Below are 13,859 nucleotides of genomic sequence, written 5' to 3' on the forward strand. Positions count from 1 at the left end.
TTTTAAAACATCATTTTTTGTGTTTATTTTGTCTCAGACACTGTTGCAAATGGTTAAAAATTATAGATTGTTTTTGTCTGTTAAAAGGAGTGGAGTAAACTTCACTTTTATACAAACATTAGTGAAATAAGCCATAAATTGTGGTTGCCTTTTAATTAACAGGTACGTTCCTCAAGTATGTTAAATATTGTCTCTGAGAGAGACCTTTATTTTCTGCTAAAAAAGAACTAAATCTTATTTTGTGTTTTTATCATGCAATGCTCAGAGAATTATTTTAATAAGTTCTGAAAGCTAACTATGTATAAAATGTATTCCAAAATAATAAGCTATACACTTGTAAGGAAAGCAATAATCCTAAAACTGTGACATGGGTGATACAGAATTGCTATGTATAATTGAAAAAATTCTCAATTCATATTGTGAATTGTAGAATATTTTTATAAAGCTATATTTTTTAAGGAAATGGGTGTAACATAAGATTGATGAATGGGAAAAAATAAATCTTAATAGCATTTTGTATATGATAATCTATTTATAGAATACTCGAAATTGAGAATACATTAATTATGCTATGATCAGATTTTAGCTCCTTTGTAATTCTAGATTACTAATTTTATGAATTTAATGTTTACAAATGTGTGCCAAGCTGGAAAGGATCAATGGATTAAAAAAATAAAAATAGTGTATATTTCTTCTGTTTGATGTCATTTGACTACAATAAACACAGAAGAATATTTCTGCCTTTGCAATGTCTTTATTTAAAAAAATCTACTTCTGATTGTGTCATAAATAAATTTATTCATATATATATTTCTGCTTAATCCACAGAATATTTTGGAGAATTATTCCATTTTATTACTCAATAAGTACTCAAATTTTTGTGGTTGTCAGACTTCCTGTATGCCTTCCTAATATTAAGTTTTTTGCCTTATACTTTTAGCAGCCATTGAAAAAGTTTTGACTAGAGGAATTCTCACCTTAATTACTTGAATGAAAGAGAGGTTGTGGAGAAGGAACCATAGAACATACTTACTATGTACAATGAATTCCAAATGTAGCATGTCTATAGTGTAGATCAGTGGTATCAAACTTTTTTTTTTTAGGTTTTTGCAAGGCAAATGGGGTTAAGTGGCTTACCCAAGGCCACACAGCTAGGTAATTATTAAGTGTCTGAGTCTGGATTTGAACTCGGGTACGCCTGACTCCAGGGCTGGTGCTTTATCCACTGCGCCACCTAGCTGCCCTGGTATCAAACTCTTAAAAGAAACAGTCTCTTGAGGGATATGGGCTGCATATTGACTTAGGAAACCACATATTAACAAACACTATGTTCTATTTTATATTTGTTTATTTTGTGAAATATTTTAGAATTTCCTGAGACCTAGGTAAAAGTATGTCCACATGTTTATGCCTCTGATAGAAGCTTAGGGAAAACTAAAAGGAAGAAAAAAATACAAACTTTTGGCAGTGGTACATAACATTTTATTTTCAAGCATTTCCTTAACGATGTTATAGGGACTGAATGAATCTCTATCCATTTATCCATTGCTAACATCATAGATTGAACTCATATTTTTATCTAAAATCAAATTCTATTTTTCTACATTTTAGTGAAAAGGGTATATGGTCTAAAAGGTATTTGTATGGGGCATCTGAGTGACACAGTGAATAGAGCACCAGACCTGGAGTCAGGAGAACCCGAGTTCAAATCCAGCCTCAGACATTTACTAATTACCTAACTGTGTGACCTTGGGCAAATCACTTAACCCCTTTGCCTTGAAAAAACCTAAAATAAAAGGTATTTGTGAATAACAATATATATCAAATACTATACTGATGATAATGTTTGGGAAAGAGAGAAGAGTAAGGTATCCTATACCTACCTCTCTTCCTTTTACTTTTTCTTTGCTATCAATACCACTCAAAAAGAAACAAACAGGGGCAGCTAGGTGGTGAGTCACCGGCCCTGGAGTCAGGAGTACCCGGGTTCAAATCCGGCCTCAGACACTTAATAATTACCTAGCTGTGTGGCCCTTGGGCAAACCACTTAACCCTATTTTCCTTTTTAAAAAAATCACTACAAGATTTAGATTGGGAGTTACTGGACTGAAATAGACTAAAATGTACTAGGAGGAATTGAGGGAAGTGGAGTTTTGAAGCCCTTCCAAATTAGACCTTTAATTTTATTTTTGATTGACTTTTCCAACATTTTATCTTCTTAGGCCTCAGAGAATTGCATTTATGCCAAAGGCTACAGGAGTTTTACTTTTATTGGCACATTGAAAACCCATTGGGTACTAGGCAAAATTATAAAACGCACAATTTCTTTTTTGTCTTAATGTCTTAGTTACTGCATTCTTATATTTCCTGTTGCTTTCCTCCCCTGCTTTCTCAGATGCTGGATTTCATTATTTTGTCTTCTATGTACTGTTACTTAGCACATCCAGTCATTTGCCCTAATGACTGATAATGAATTTTGATTAGGTGTTAATCTGATTAAAGTAATTCACACTAACTTGAATAGGGTATTTATCTCCCTTAGGACATTTTCTTTTTGGGTGTGTTTAATACCAGTGAAGCTGTAATTGGAACATTTTCAGAGTATTCAGATTTTAATTTTGTAAAACTATTTTTTTTCTATGTACATGTCCCTAACTACTTATCTTCATGTGAATTATATGAAAATTTTAATTTGGGGTGATAGATTGTGAGTTAGCCCTGTAAAACTTGGAAAAAATGTTTTCTTGAATTTAAGAGATTCTTAGTTATGTTCTTGATTAAAGAAAAATCAAAGTCAGCAAACTCATGAAATTTCATCTTCCTTGATTCTCCCAACTATAAATATATTTTTCTTCTAATTGTCTTATATTATCTTTGTAAATTTTGTATCTCCTCCTCTCCCTATTCAGGGTAATATAAAATTCTTTAGGATCAGGGAATATCAAATTTTTCACTTTTATCTCCAGAACTTAGCACTAAGGCTTCCACATAATAGAGGCTTAATAAATAAATTATGACTTATTTTAGGCTTTAGAGGTACAAAGACAAAATCAAATCTTTTTTTTTCTGATCCTAAGAAACGTACATAGAAAATAGTGCCAAGTAATTTCAGGAGGGAAGGACTAGTAACAATGGTAAGAAGGCAAAGATTGTTAACAATGGTAAGGCTCAGAAGGCTTGCAAAGAATCCCGCCTAAGTTGTGTCTTGAGGTAAACAAGAACTCCAATGGTAGACTTAAGAAAATACATACATACATTATATATATATCAGAGTTCGGGAAGAGGGAAAAAAATGGAAATTTACATGATAGCCTAGTTGTATATTAAAAGAAAAGCAAGTTGTACATAGTGAATTTGTGGTTTTATGTGCATTCATCTTTTATTGTACTACGTTATGGAAATGTTTGTTTAATAAATTTAAGAAATAAATTTTAATTTTTTGAAAATGACAAAGTAGAATTGAGGAATGATTCCATTTCAGATATGGGAGAACAAAGCAAAGTTACAATGATGGGAAATGAAATAGGAGGGAAGATAATTTGATCAAAATAAAGAGTGAATAAAGGGAAATAATAGGAATTAAGATAGGAAAGGCAGATGGGAACTAGTTTGTGGATGGTCTTGAATAGGCTGACAATTTTAATATTACCCTAGAGACAAGAAGTGTGTCTGAAATGTTTATGCACATGCACACATGTTTGTGTGTGTGAGAGAGAGATACTACTCAGAATTATGTTTTAGCAACATTGCTTTGAGTAGGAAAGTATGAGATGTATACTTCAAATAAGAAATATTGAGTACATTTTAAAAGATGCCCTAAAGACATCTCAGACTCAGCCTGTGCAAAACAGTATGTTTTTCGCTCCAAACTCACCTTCTTAATTTTCCTGTTTTTAGTAATTACAGAACCATCACTAAGTCACCTAGGTTAGCAACCTCAGAGTCATCCTTGGCCCTTCATTCCCCTTCCTCATTCATTAGGCTCACTAATTCTACCAAAGTGCCTTGGACATATTTTTTCTCTATTCCATGGACAGAAGCCTAAGTTATTCCAACAGCCTGCTAACCTGGTCTCCTTAGCTCCTCTCTCTCTAATTCATCCTCTCCATAGTGCCAGACTGGTTTTCCTAATGCACAAACCGGATCATGTCTTCTTTCTACTCTATAAATTCCAGTGACATGCTATTGCTTCAAGAATCAAATACAAAATGCATTTAAATTTGGCATTTAAAGCCCTTTACAACATGACTCTAACCTATCTTTTCAGTCTTATACAAAACTCTCTTTCATACCTTCTGCTGTTTATCCAAACCAGCTTTATTAATTTTCACACAAAACATCCCATCTCCCATTTCTTTGCCTTTCTACTACACTATTCCCCACATGGAAAATGACCCCTTTCTTTACTTCAACCTAGATTTCTTTGTTTCCTTCAAAAGCATATGTGAAGTCTTTCTTGATCTGTTTACTACTGTGGGCTTGCCACCCCAACATTCTTTCCATGAATATTTATTCTCTCTGTCTCTCTGTCTCTCTGTCTCTCTCTCTCTCTCTCTCTCTCCCCACACACACATACATACACATGCACATATTTGTAAACTCCATGTTTTCTTCCTTGGATTGGAATGTAAACTGAGGGCAGAGAAATTTTTTTCCAACGCACCTTGAATTTAATGAATGTTCGTGAATTGAAGCAATAAATGACATTATGGAGATGGAATTTGTCAGTTGGCTGAATATGAAGGTTGAATTGGAATTAGGAGTCAAGGATAGTTCTAAGGTAACAGAAATGGGCAATTTTGAAGTAGTTAGAAAGTTCTATAATGTGAGCACTTTATAGGTAGTACAAATTTAATGATATTCAAATATGATTGTAAAATTGATTATCATATACTGATGGATGTTAATGCCTTCAGCAAAAGCAAAACATTTCAAATGAAATAAATACTTTGACTTAGAGGAAGTATAAACAGTATTCTAATTTAAGAAAGTGTTTACTAATTCTTTGATACATAGTGTTGAAGTCTAGTATCAGTTTGTAAACAGTCATCATTACCAACTATTATATTCTAAAATTTCCACTTTTAAGTGACCATTGTGGGATAACTAGAAGACTTTTGTTTAATAAATAAGAATATATTTTGATCCAGGCTCACCAATCATTTAAAATGAATTTTTCTTGAGTCCTTTGTATTTATATTACTCATAGTTAGGAAAAGAATCTTTTCCATGTTAAGCCTCATCTCACACTCCACCAAAGAAAAACAGTAACGAATACTTGCTCAGTGACTACATCTGACAAAGATGTCATGGCACTTTAATAGTTAATTTCCTCTCTGCCTTGAGACCAGGAGATACATTTCCTACAATGTTCTAGATCACTTTTTCCTTTTGTTTACTCAAGAATTCCCCTTTTATTGATCTTTTCATTTGCTTTGCTATATTCATTATATATGCTATTCTTTTGGTTCTGCTTTACTCTGCCTTCATTCACTTTATTTTTAAAATTTCCCATTTTTGTAATTTCAAACAATAATATTCTACTTCATCAGTGGAATGGATTTTATTTTGTCAATAAGTATTCAACAAATATGTGACATGCACATGGGATATAAAAACCATAATTTTCTACCTTTTCAGTTATTAATCAGTTAGTAAAGATTTATTAAACATCTGCTTTCTGCCAAGCACTCTGACAAACTTTGGCAGTACGAAGGAAGGGAAAAGACTTTCTCTACCCTCAATAACTTTGTGTCTAAATGGGGGTTATAACATCCCTTATTGGAGCTTCTGTTCTATTGGGAGAGACAAAGGGTATTGACACATAAAGTGAATAGAAATTATGCAAAATAAATATAAATTTCATCGGTCTGGAGAATTAGAAAAATACGTTTTAGGAAGATAGTACTTCATTTGAGCCTAGGAGAGAAGTGAGAAATTGGGAAAGAACTTTTTAGGAAGATGACACTTGAATTGAGTCTTGTGAGGGAAGAGTTCCATAAAGTAGAGACAGAATAGAAGATTACAGGCATGGAGAAGAAGCAATTCAAAGGGATTTTGTTTCTAATTATTGCCAATCACATAGCCAGCTCCTAGTCTTTAAACTTTATACTTAAAGCTGCACCATGCCTTTTGGGGTCCCTGTTATTGGACCCTTGTTTTTGTCTTTTATTTTGGAGTATATACCTCATAAAGGAATCATAGGGTGAAAGATTATGGATAATTTAATCATTTCTTTTACATAATACCAAAATTGTTATACTGAATATTTAGAACAGCTTCTAGACTTGGGCTTGACTTCCCAGAACCTACAACAACCTACACCTTTTCTGGCTTTTGTCATGTTTACCAGTTTGCCTGGTGGAAGATGAAACTGAAGAGCTGTTTTTATTTGTATTTCTTTTCTAAATTGTAATTTATTTTTTGGAATTCTTACAGTCTGACTACTTATATACTGTCATTTAACAGGCATTCCTTAAACTTTTATGGTGTACTAGCAACAATACTATGAACTCCCTCCCCCACCTTCTTTTCCTGCCTTTATTTACTTTTCTCCTCTCCAAGTACTCTTCAAGGACATCTAATCAAATCCTCTTATTTTAAAGATAAGGAAACTGAGGTCAGGAGAGATTAAACTTCACAGAAGTATGAGGAACTGGATTTGAATAAAGGTTCTCTGATTTTAGACAGTGGTTTTTTCTCCCCCCATGAAACCACATTGTTTCCTGCTCATGTGCTTCATTTGAATGTGAGGATTTGCTATGTGTGTGTGTGTGTGTGTGTGTGTGTGTGTAAAAATGAATACATTGAATTCAATGAGAGGAATTATAAAAATGACTATATAAATATGCAAGTATATATGGATATATATGTGTGTGCATATATATATATATACATACCAATAAATATAATTACATTTATAGCATTTATTATAATTCTTCAGTTGTGAATTAAGCTTAAGTTTTATTTTCATAGTTAAAATTTTTCCCTCTTGATCACATCAATCCATCTCTTATCAATTATTCTTTTTAAAAAGGTCTTAGTTTTGTTTTTTGGTTCTATAGTATAATGTTATTTTGTATGTTTTTATTTTCAGTTTTCTCCCATTTCTCCTACAATTTTCAAGAGTTCTATTTTTACTTGCTTTGGGATTGTTCAATTTTCCCCCTACTCATCTTTTTAATTGTTCCATATGTTCATTGATACTCTTTGAGCCAATAAGACTTTACCTGCCTGCTATAAGTTTTGTTCTGGGTAACTAGGTGGGGCAGTGGATAGAGTATTTTGACCTGGAGTCAAAGACCTGAGTTCAAAAGCCCCTGATACTTAACCCTGGACAAGTCACTGTTTGCCTCAGTTTCCTCTTCTATAAAATGAACTGGGGAAGGAAATGGAAAATCACTCTGGTATCTTTGCCAAGAATATCCTATAGGAACATGAAAAGTAAGACACTTCTAAGCAACAACATAAACTATCTTGTGTTGTCTCGTCATCATCTTTTAAAATGCCTTTGCTTATTTATTGTTTCTGTGAATTATTTTTGACCTAATCATTATTCAGGATGTTATTACTTAGTCTCATTTTAAGTCTGTATCTTTGGTTTATATTTCCTTTGTTAATTTCTATTTCAGTTGTAATGTTCTAAAAAGGATGTGGTTATCAAATAATAATAGCTATTATTTCTATAATGTTTTAAAGTTTGCAAAATGCTTTACAACTACCTCTTTAAATTCCCAACAACTCTAAGAAGCAGATTCTGTTATCATCTCCATTGTGGAGATGAGGAAATTAAAGCAGGCCGAAGATAAGTGTCTTGTCCAGTGACACACAGATAGTGGTTGTCTGAGCCTGAATGTGAATCCAGGTCTTCCCAGTTCTGGGTTCAGTGCTCTATCCATCATACTACCCAATTGCTCAGTCACCAAACATTGATTAAGCATTTACTAAATGCTGAATATAGAAGATGCAAAACAAAACAGAAACAAAAAATCTATAGTTTTTGCTCTCAAGGACCATGCATTGTAATGAAGGAGACAACTTGGAAATATCTAGGTACAGACAAGTCATATGCAAAACACATGAAAAGGGACTCAAAGGGAAAAGCATCAACAGTTAGGAGACACCAAGTAGAGCCTCCAACATAAGGTACAGTTTGAGCTGAGTCTTGAAGGAAACCAGGCTTATTAAAAGGCAGAGGTGAGGGGTCTTTTCAGGGAAGGCGAACTTCCAGGGAGAGAACATTCTAGATGTGAAGGGCATTAAGGGCAAAGGCTGGAGATGGAGTGTCATATTTAAGGAATTGCAAGTAAGTCATGTAGCTCCATCAACTATTCCCCTAGGTCAGACCCTTCTCTTGCATTGACTGTTGCAAGAGCCTTCTAACTTTTCTGCCTCAAGGTCCTCCCACTCTAATCCATCCTCCTCTCAACTGCTATGAAGATTTGACTAAAGTATAGGTTCGGTTATCTCCCCATCTCTCCTTTCCCTCTTCCCCTGAGGAACTTTAGTGACTCCCTATTAACTACAGGATCAAATATCAAATGTTCTGGCATGTTATTTTGAGATGCTATCCAATCTTTGCTTTTCCAAATATATCTAGGCTTTTCCGTGATTGATTTTAACCATTATGTAAGCCTGGGCTTTACTGATTCACTTATCTTTGAGTATTTTCCCCCCCTTGCCTGAATAAAAAACAAAAGATCATTCCTGCATTTTTTGTTTGACAATGTTGTTTTTTGGAGATTTGAACTTTGGTTTTCCTTTCTTTTTTGTTCTGTGGATTCTCCTGATCTTTATCTTACAACAAATTCCCAGTATTTCTGCATAGTATTATTTTGTAATTTTTTCAGTATGTTAATTTTGTTTGGAAATCATGTCTTTTATATAATCTCTTTATTAAGTTTATCTTTTCTTATTTTTGTAGAGTTGTCCTCCAAAATTTGTCTTTTGATTTTGTTCAGTTACTTTTCTTTCTGCCTTTATTTTTTTTCTGTGATATAATTCTGTTTCTTTTTCAAAGAAATTACCATGGTGGAGTGACTTTTTCTTTTGTATTAAACCCTACTTTTTTTTTTTTGCAAGGCAATGGGGTAAAGTGGCTTGCCCAAGGCCACACAGCTAGGTAATTATTAAGTGTCTGAGACCGGATTTGAACTCAGGTACTCCTGACTCCAAGGCCAGTGCTCTATCCCACATAGCCTCCCCCTGTGGTCTGTTCATTTTAAATTAATATTTTATTTGTTTTCCAATTATATGCAATAGTAGTTTCTACCCATTATTTTCTGTAAGGTTTTGAATTTTACAATCTTTACTCCACCCTCCCTTCCCTCCACCCCCATAGAAGGCAGTCTTTACATTGTTTCCATGTTATACATTGATTGAAATTGAATGTGTTGGGAGAGAAATCATATCCTTGAGGAGAAAATAAAATATTAGAGATAGCAAAATTATGTAGTACATATGATACTTTTTTTTTTTTGGCAAGGCAATGGGGTCAAGTGGCTTGCCCAAGGCCACACAGCTAGGTAATTATTGTCTGAGGCCGGATTTGAACTCAGGTACTCCTGACTCCAGAGCCGGTGCTCTATCTACTGTACCACCCAGCCACCCCCAAACCCTATTTTCTTGATACAGCTTGTTGATTTCTTCCTTTAGAATTTTGGTTTCTATTCATATCCATATCACTTAGCTCTTATTGCTCTTTTAAGACATTCTTGAGGTTATTGAAATTTTTCTTTCATTTTGTTGCTTTTCATTTTGATCCTGGTCTTGGTTCCACATCTACTAGATCCTTCAGATGTAAGGATTCAGATAAATTATTCCTTTAATAAAAACATATTCAACAACACTGCTATCCCAGGTAAACAGCAGTCTCCATGTTGGTAAAAGTAACAACCATAAGGTAAACGTAGGCAAAAATCAAAAGCAGGGATATTAAAGGTAACAACGGCAACAAGCCTATGCAGAGTACTTTTGTTTTTAAAACACTTTATAAATGTTAATGCCTTTTTTCTCAAGTGAAACTCTGGGAGATGGGTGATATCCCCATTTTATGATGAGTAAACCAAGGAAGCAGAGCTTAAATACAGAGAAGTTCTTTGGAGTATCAAGGAGCTCCTCACCAGAGTTCTAAAATGTGATGTTCTTTATACAAAAATGAAACTGGTGAACCTAGTCAAGAAAAGTGATTTTTTTTGGAGTGTTCCAATATTAACTGATAGATTTGCATGGATCCATTCCTAAACTGTTGCATGATCTGCCTCCTACCCAATTTGTGAGATGCATGGCCAAGATGGTGAGGAGGACGACTTGTTGCAATCTATTTTTATGCCTGAAACAACATAGCCTAATTTATTGTATTCACAACTTGACTTTATCATCATATCTATGGGTGAAAAAAAATAACTCGGTGATTTTTAACAAAGAGTCCTAGACTCATATCAGAAGACCTGAATGACTGACACCAACATATGTGCAACCTCTCACTCATTTTTATCTCCCTGAGTTTCAGCATCCTTCTCTGGAAATGAGTGGATTTCTCTGAGATCCCTTCCAGATCAGTGAAGTTGTTGCAACAAATTTATATTTGCCGAACTTGTAGAGCTCTCTCTCTGTACGCAGATTTATTAAGCATTAATATCATAAAATAAAAGATTTGGATAAAAAAAGATCTCAGATATGACATAGTCTTAAATCTCATATTTTACAGAGGAGAGAATTGGGATCCAGGGTGCTTCTGTCACTTAAATAGTAACAGGGAAGGAATTCAAGGCTGGGTTCCTTGGAATCCAAATCATGCCAGATTTCCATTGCAAAGACTATATAATATATAGTTCCATTCTCTTATTCTGTAGCAACAGAATAGGTACTTAACTGCTGATATGTAACTTTTTTTTAAATTAACTTATCCATTTCTCTACTATGCTTTCTTCACCTCCCCCATCCCCATGGCAACAAACAATTTGATATAGGTTATACATGAAGAATTGTGTTTAACATTTTTTCCTTATTAGTACAGACAACTTCTAATATAGTATATCTGTAAATCCTGATCCAGGAGTCATAATGTTTAGGTCTTCCTGAGTGCTGAATCTATATTGTTAAATTATAGAGAAGGTTTAGACATACTTATCCAGCTCTGGAAAATCCTGTGCATTCTCACACTTGATACTCTGAAAATTTTTCTAATACTGAAATGAAGTTTTTGGTGAAAACAAAGGAATGGGCTAGCTCAAAAAAGGACCAGCATTTAAGAGACAACTGCCTTCTTCTAAAAGGAGCTTTCAGATTTTAATAAAAAGCCAGGAGTGTTTGACGGTTTCTAACAAACTCCATTAAGAGCAAATGAACTCACAGGATCTGATGCTGAGTGAAGGGAGCAGAACCAAGAGAACAATGTATACATTAACAACAACAATGTGAGATGATCAACCTTGATGGAATAAGTCCTCTCAGCAGTTCAGAGAGCTAGGATAGCCCTATTAAATCAGCTATGGACAATGTAATTCCCATCCAGACGAATAAAAACAAAACAAAACAAAAAACAACCCTTCAGAATCTGATGAACACTTTATAAAAATTATCTCCTATGTATCTCTTCCCTTAATCCTAATTCCGCATACCTATAATTACTAATCTGTAAACATGTTTATCAAAAATATGTATGTATGATGCTAACCTGACTGTTCACCACTGAGGGGAGGGGGGATGGGAAAGGAGGGTGGATGGGAAAAGAGGGTGGAAGGAAATATTATAACTTAAAATATACATGTGTATATTGATGAAAAAATAAATAAGTTTTTTAAAAAAGTAGTTGAGCAATAAGCACATGAATTAGGGCTGTCTACGTTTCTCCAAAACTTTTCTTAATTTAGCTATGAGGGGTCTAAAAGATTCCTACTTTTCCTTTCAAGCTGTTTTTGAGTGGCAATAGTAACTGATGGTAAATATCCTGGTGGAAAAAACACTCAGCTGAGCCACTGACCATCCTGGTTCATGTTGGGCTGGGGAGAAAGAAGGGTATTTATAAAATTTTGATACTGAATAGTGCAGTAGTGCAGAGCTAGAATTTAAACCCGGGTCCTGACTCCAAACTCCAAACCCTTTGATCCTTCCATTTTTCCTCCTCTGCCCTTAAGCATAATATGACTGTAGAGTACTAGGACTGCTATTCATTGTGTGTCTTTGGCTGTCATGCCATGTGCTAAAATTCTCTTATGAGAATATCATAGAAATGTTATTATGACTGTGAAAAGATGTTAAACTTTGTTAGAATGTACTTTCTTTTTTTCCCTTATAGCTTCACTCAAATTGCACATTTATCGTAGGATATAGTGTTGTTGTTTAGTCATTTCAGTTATGACTATTTGTGACCCCATTTGGGGTTTTCTTGGCAAAGATTCTGGAGTGGTTTGCTATCTTCTCCAATTCATTTTATGCATAAGGAAACTGAGACAAAGAAAGTTAAAGATCACAAAGCTATTAAGTGTCTGAAACCCAGAATTTAGATTTTGGGAGAGGAATCTTACAGATTCCAGATCCAGAACTCTATCCAATGCACCACTTAGTGAACCCCCAAGGACTTGACATCATTGCACTAGAATAAATTTCATTTTTAAAACGTTCAATAGTAAGAGAATTTTTAAAAATTGATTTGAATTTCATTTTTCTTGAAATTCAATCAGTAAATATTTATTAATTAAGCTCCTATTATTCAAAGTACTGTGGGTACTAGGGATTCAAGGATGATGAATGAGGTCATCACTATTCAGAAAAAGATTAAAACACTATTTTTATTCTTTGAGATTCTGAATGCTGAGTTTTATGTTTCTTGTTTTTTTATCTAATATTTCAGAAATGGTTGTGAAAACAGAAGATCCAGAACAAAAAGAAAAAGGTAAGATCATTTTGTTTAACTATTCAACTATAATATATGTATAGAAGTCACTATGCAATTAATAAGCAACATAATATTATATTCAATTTTTCTCTCTAAAAATTTTGTTTTCATTTGAATTTTTTCTTATATTAAGTAGGTACTGCTATAGAGTCACTATTCTCATACTGAATAATGTGATTTAGTTCAAACTAAATAATTAGTGAATTAATATAAATATTTTATTAATATTTATTGGTAGTATTAATAACAGTAACATTTATATATCTCTTATGTGCCAAGTGCATTACAATTAATATCTCATTTGTCCTCATACCATCCCTAGGAGGTTTATGCTTATATTGTCTCCATTTTACAAGAAACTCAGGCAAAAAAAAAAGTTAAGCAAATTGGTCATTCATCTAATGAGTGTTTGAGACTGAATTCGAACTCATTTTCCTGCTTCCAGGTCCAGCACTATATTCATTGTTCTTATTCAGTTGCCTAAATATAGAGGGTGAATTGTTAACTGTTACTACTTGTTAAAACATTATATGCTGTAGAATCAGAGGAAAAAAGTTAGAAACTAGGATTGCATATCATCACAATGCTTTTCATATAGTAGGTACCTAACACAGTCTTGTCAGTTGCTTATTGCATATGCTAGAAAAGGCATACTGTGGGAATACTAATATCGATATTCCAATATTCATCCTTGGTGTTTTACTTCTGATTTGATCACTTCATCACTTTACTGGACTTGACTGAAAAAAGCATATTGTAAAAGATATCTTTCACCTGCTTAAAAGGAAAAAAAAACAGGTGTGTGTGTGTGTGTGCTCTCTCATTGAAGTCCTAAACAAATTACGTCCCCCTTCTTCAGGCATCAGAGTAATATTGGAACTCACGTATTTTGTTGGGCTACAGAGGCTCTGTTCCATTTGTCCTGTTGGGAAAATTTGGAAATGTGTAGTAGATTCCTCTG

At 33.8% G+C, this 13,859-nt stretch overlaps 1 protein-coding gene across 7 annotated transcripts in view; it reads left to right on the plus strand.

The window, feature by feature from the left end:
- Positions 1–13,859, plus strand: part of ASPH (aspartate beta-hydroxylase) — a 263,106-nt gene that overhangs the window by 124,674 nt on the left and 124,573 nt on the right. For all 7 annotated transcript variants that reach the window (XM_074207742.1, XM_074207741.1, XM_074207743.1 and 4 more), the window contains one exon: positions 12,854–12,895. In XM_074207742.1, coding sequence (XP_074063843.1) covers positions 12,854–12,895 — 42 coding nt within the window. The remainder of the gene's footprint in view (positions 1–12,853; positions 12,896–13,859) is intronic.

The sequence above is a fragment of the Macrotis lagotis genome, chromosome X (genome assembly GCF_037893015.1).
Source record: "Macrotis lagotis isolate mMagLag1 chromosome X, bilby.v1.9.chrom.fasta, whole genome shotgun sequence".
NCBI classification, from domain to species: Eukaryota; Metazoa; Chordata; class Mammalia; order Peramelemorphia; family Peramelidae; genus Macrotis; species Macrotis lagotis.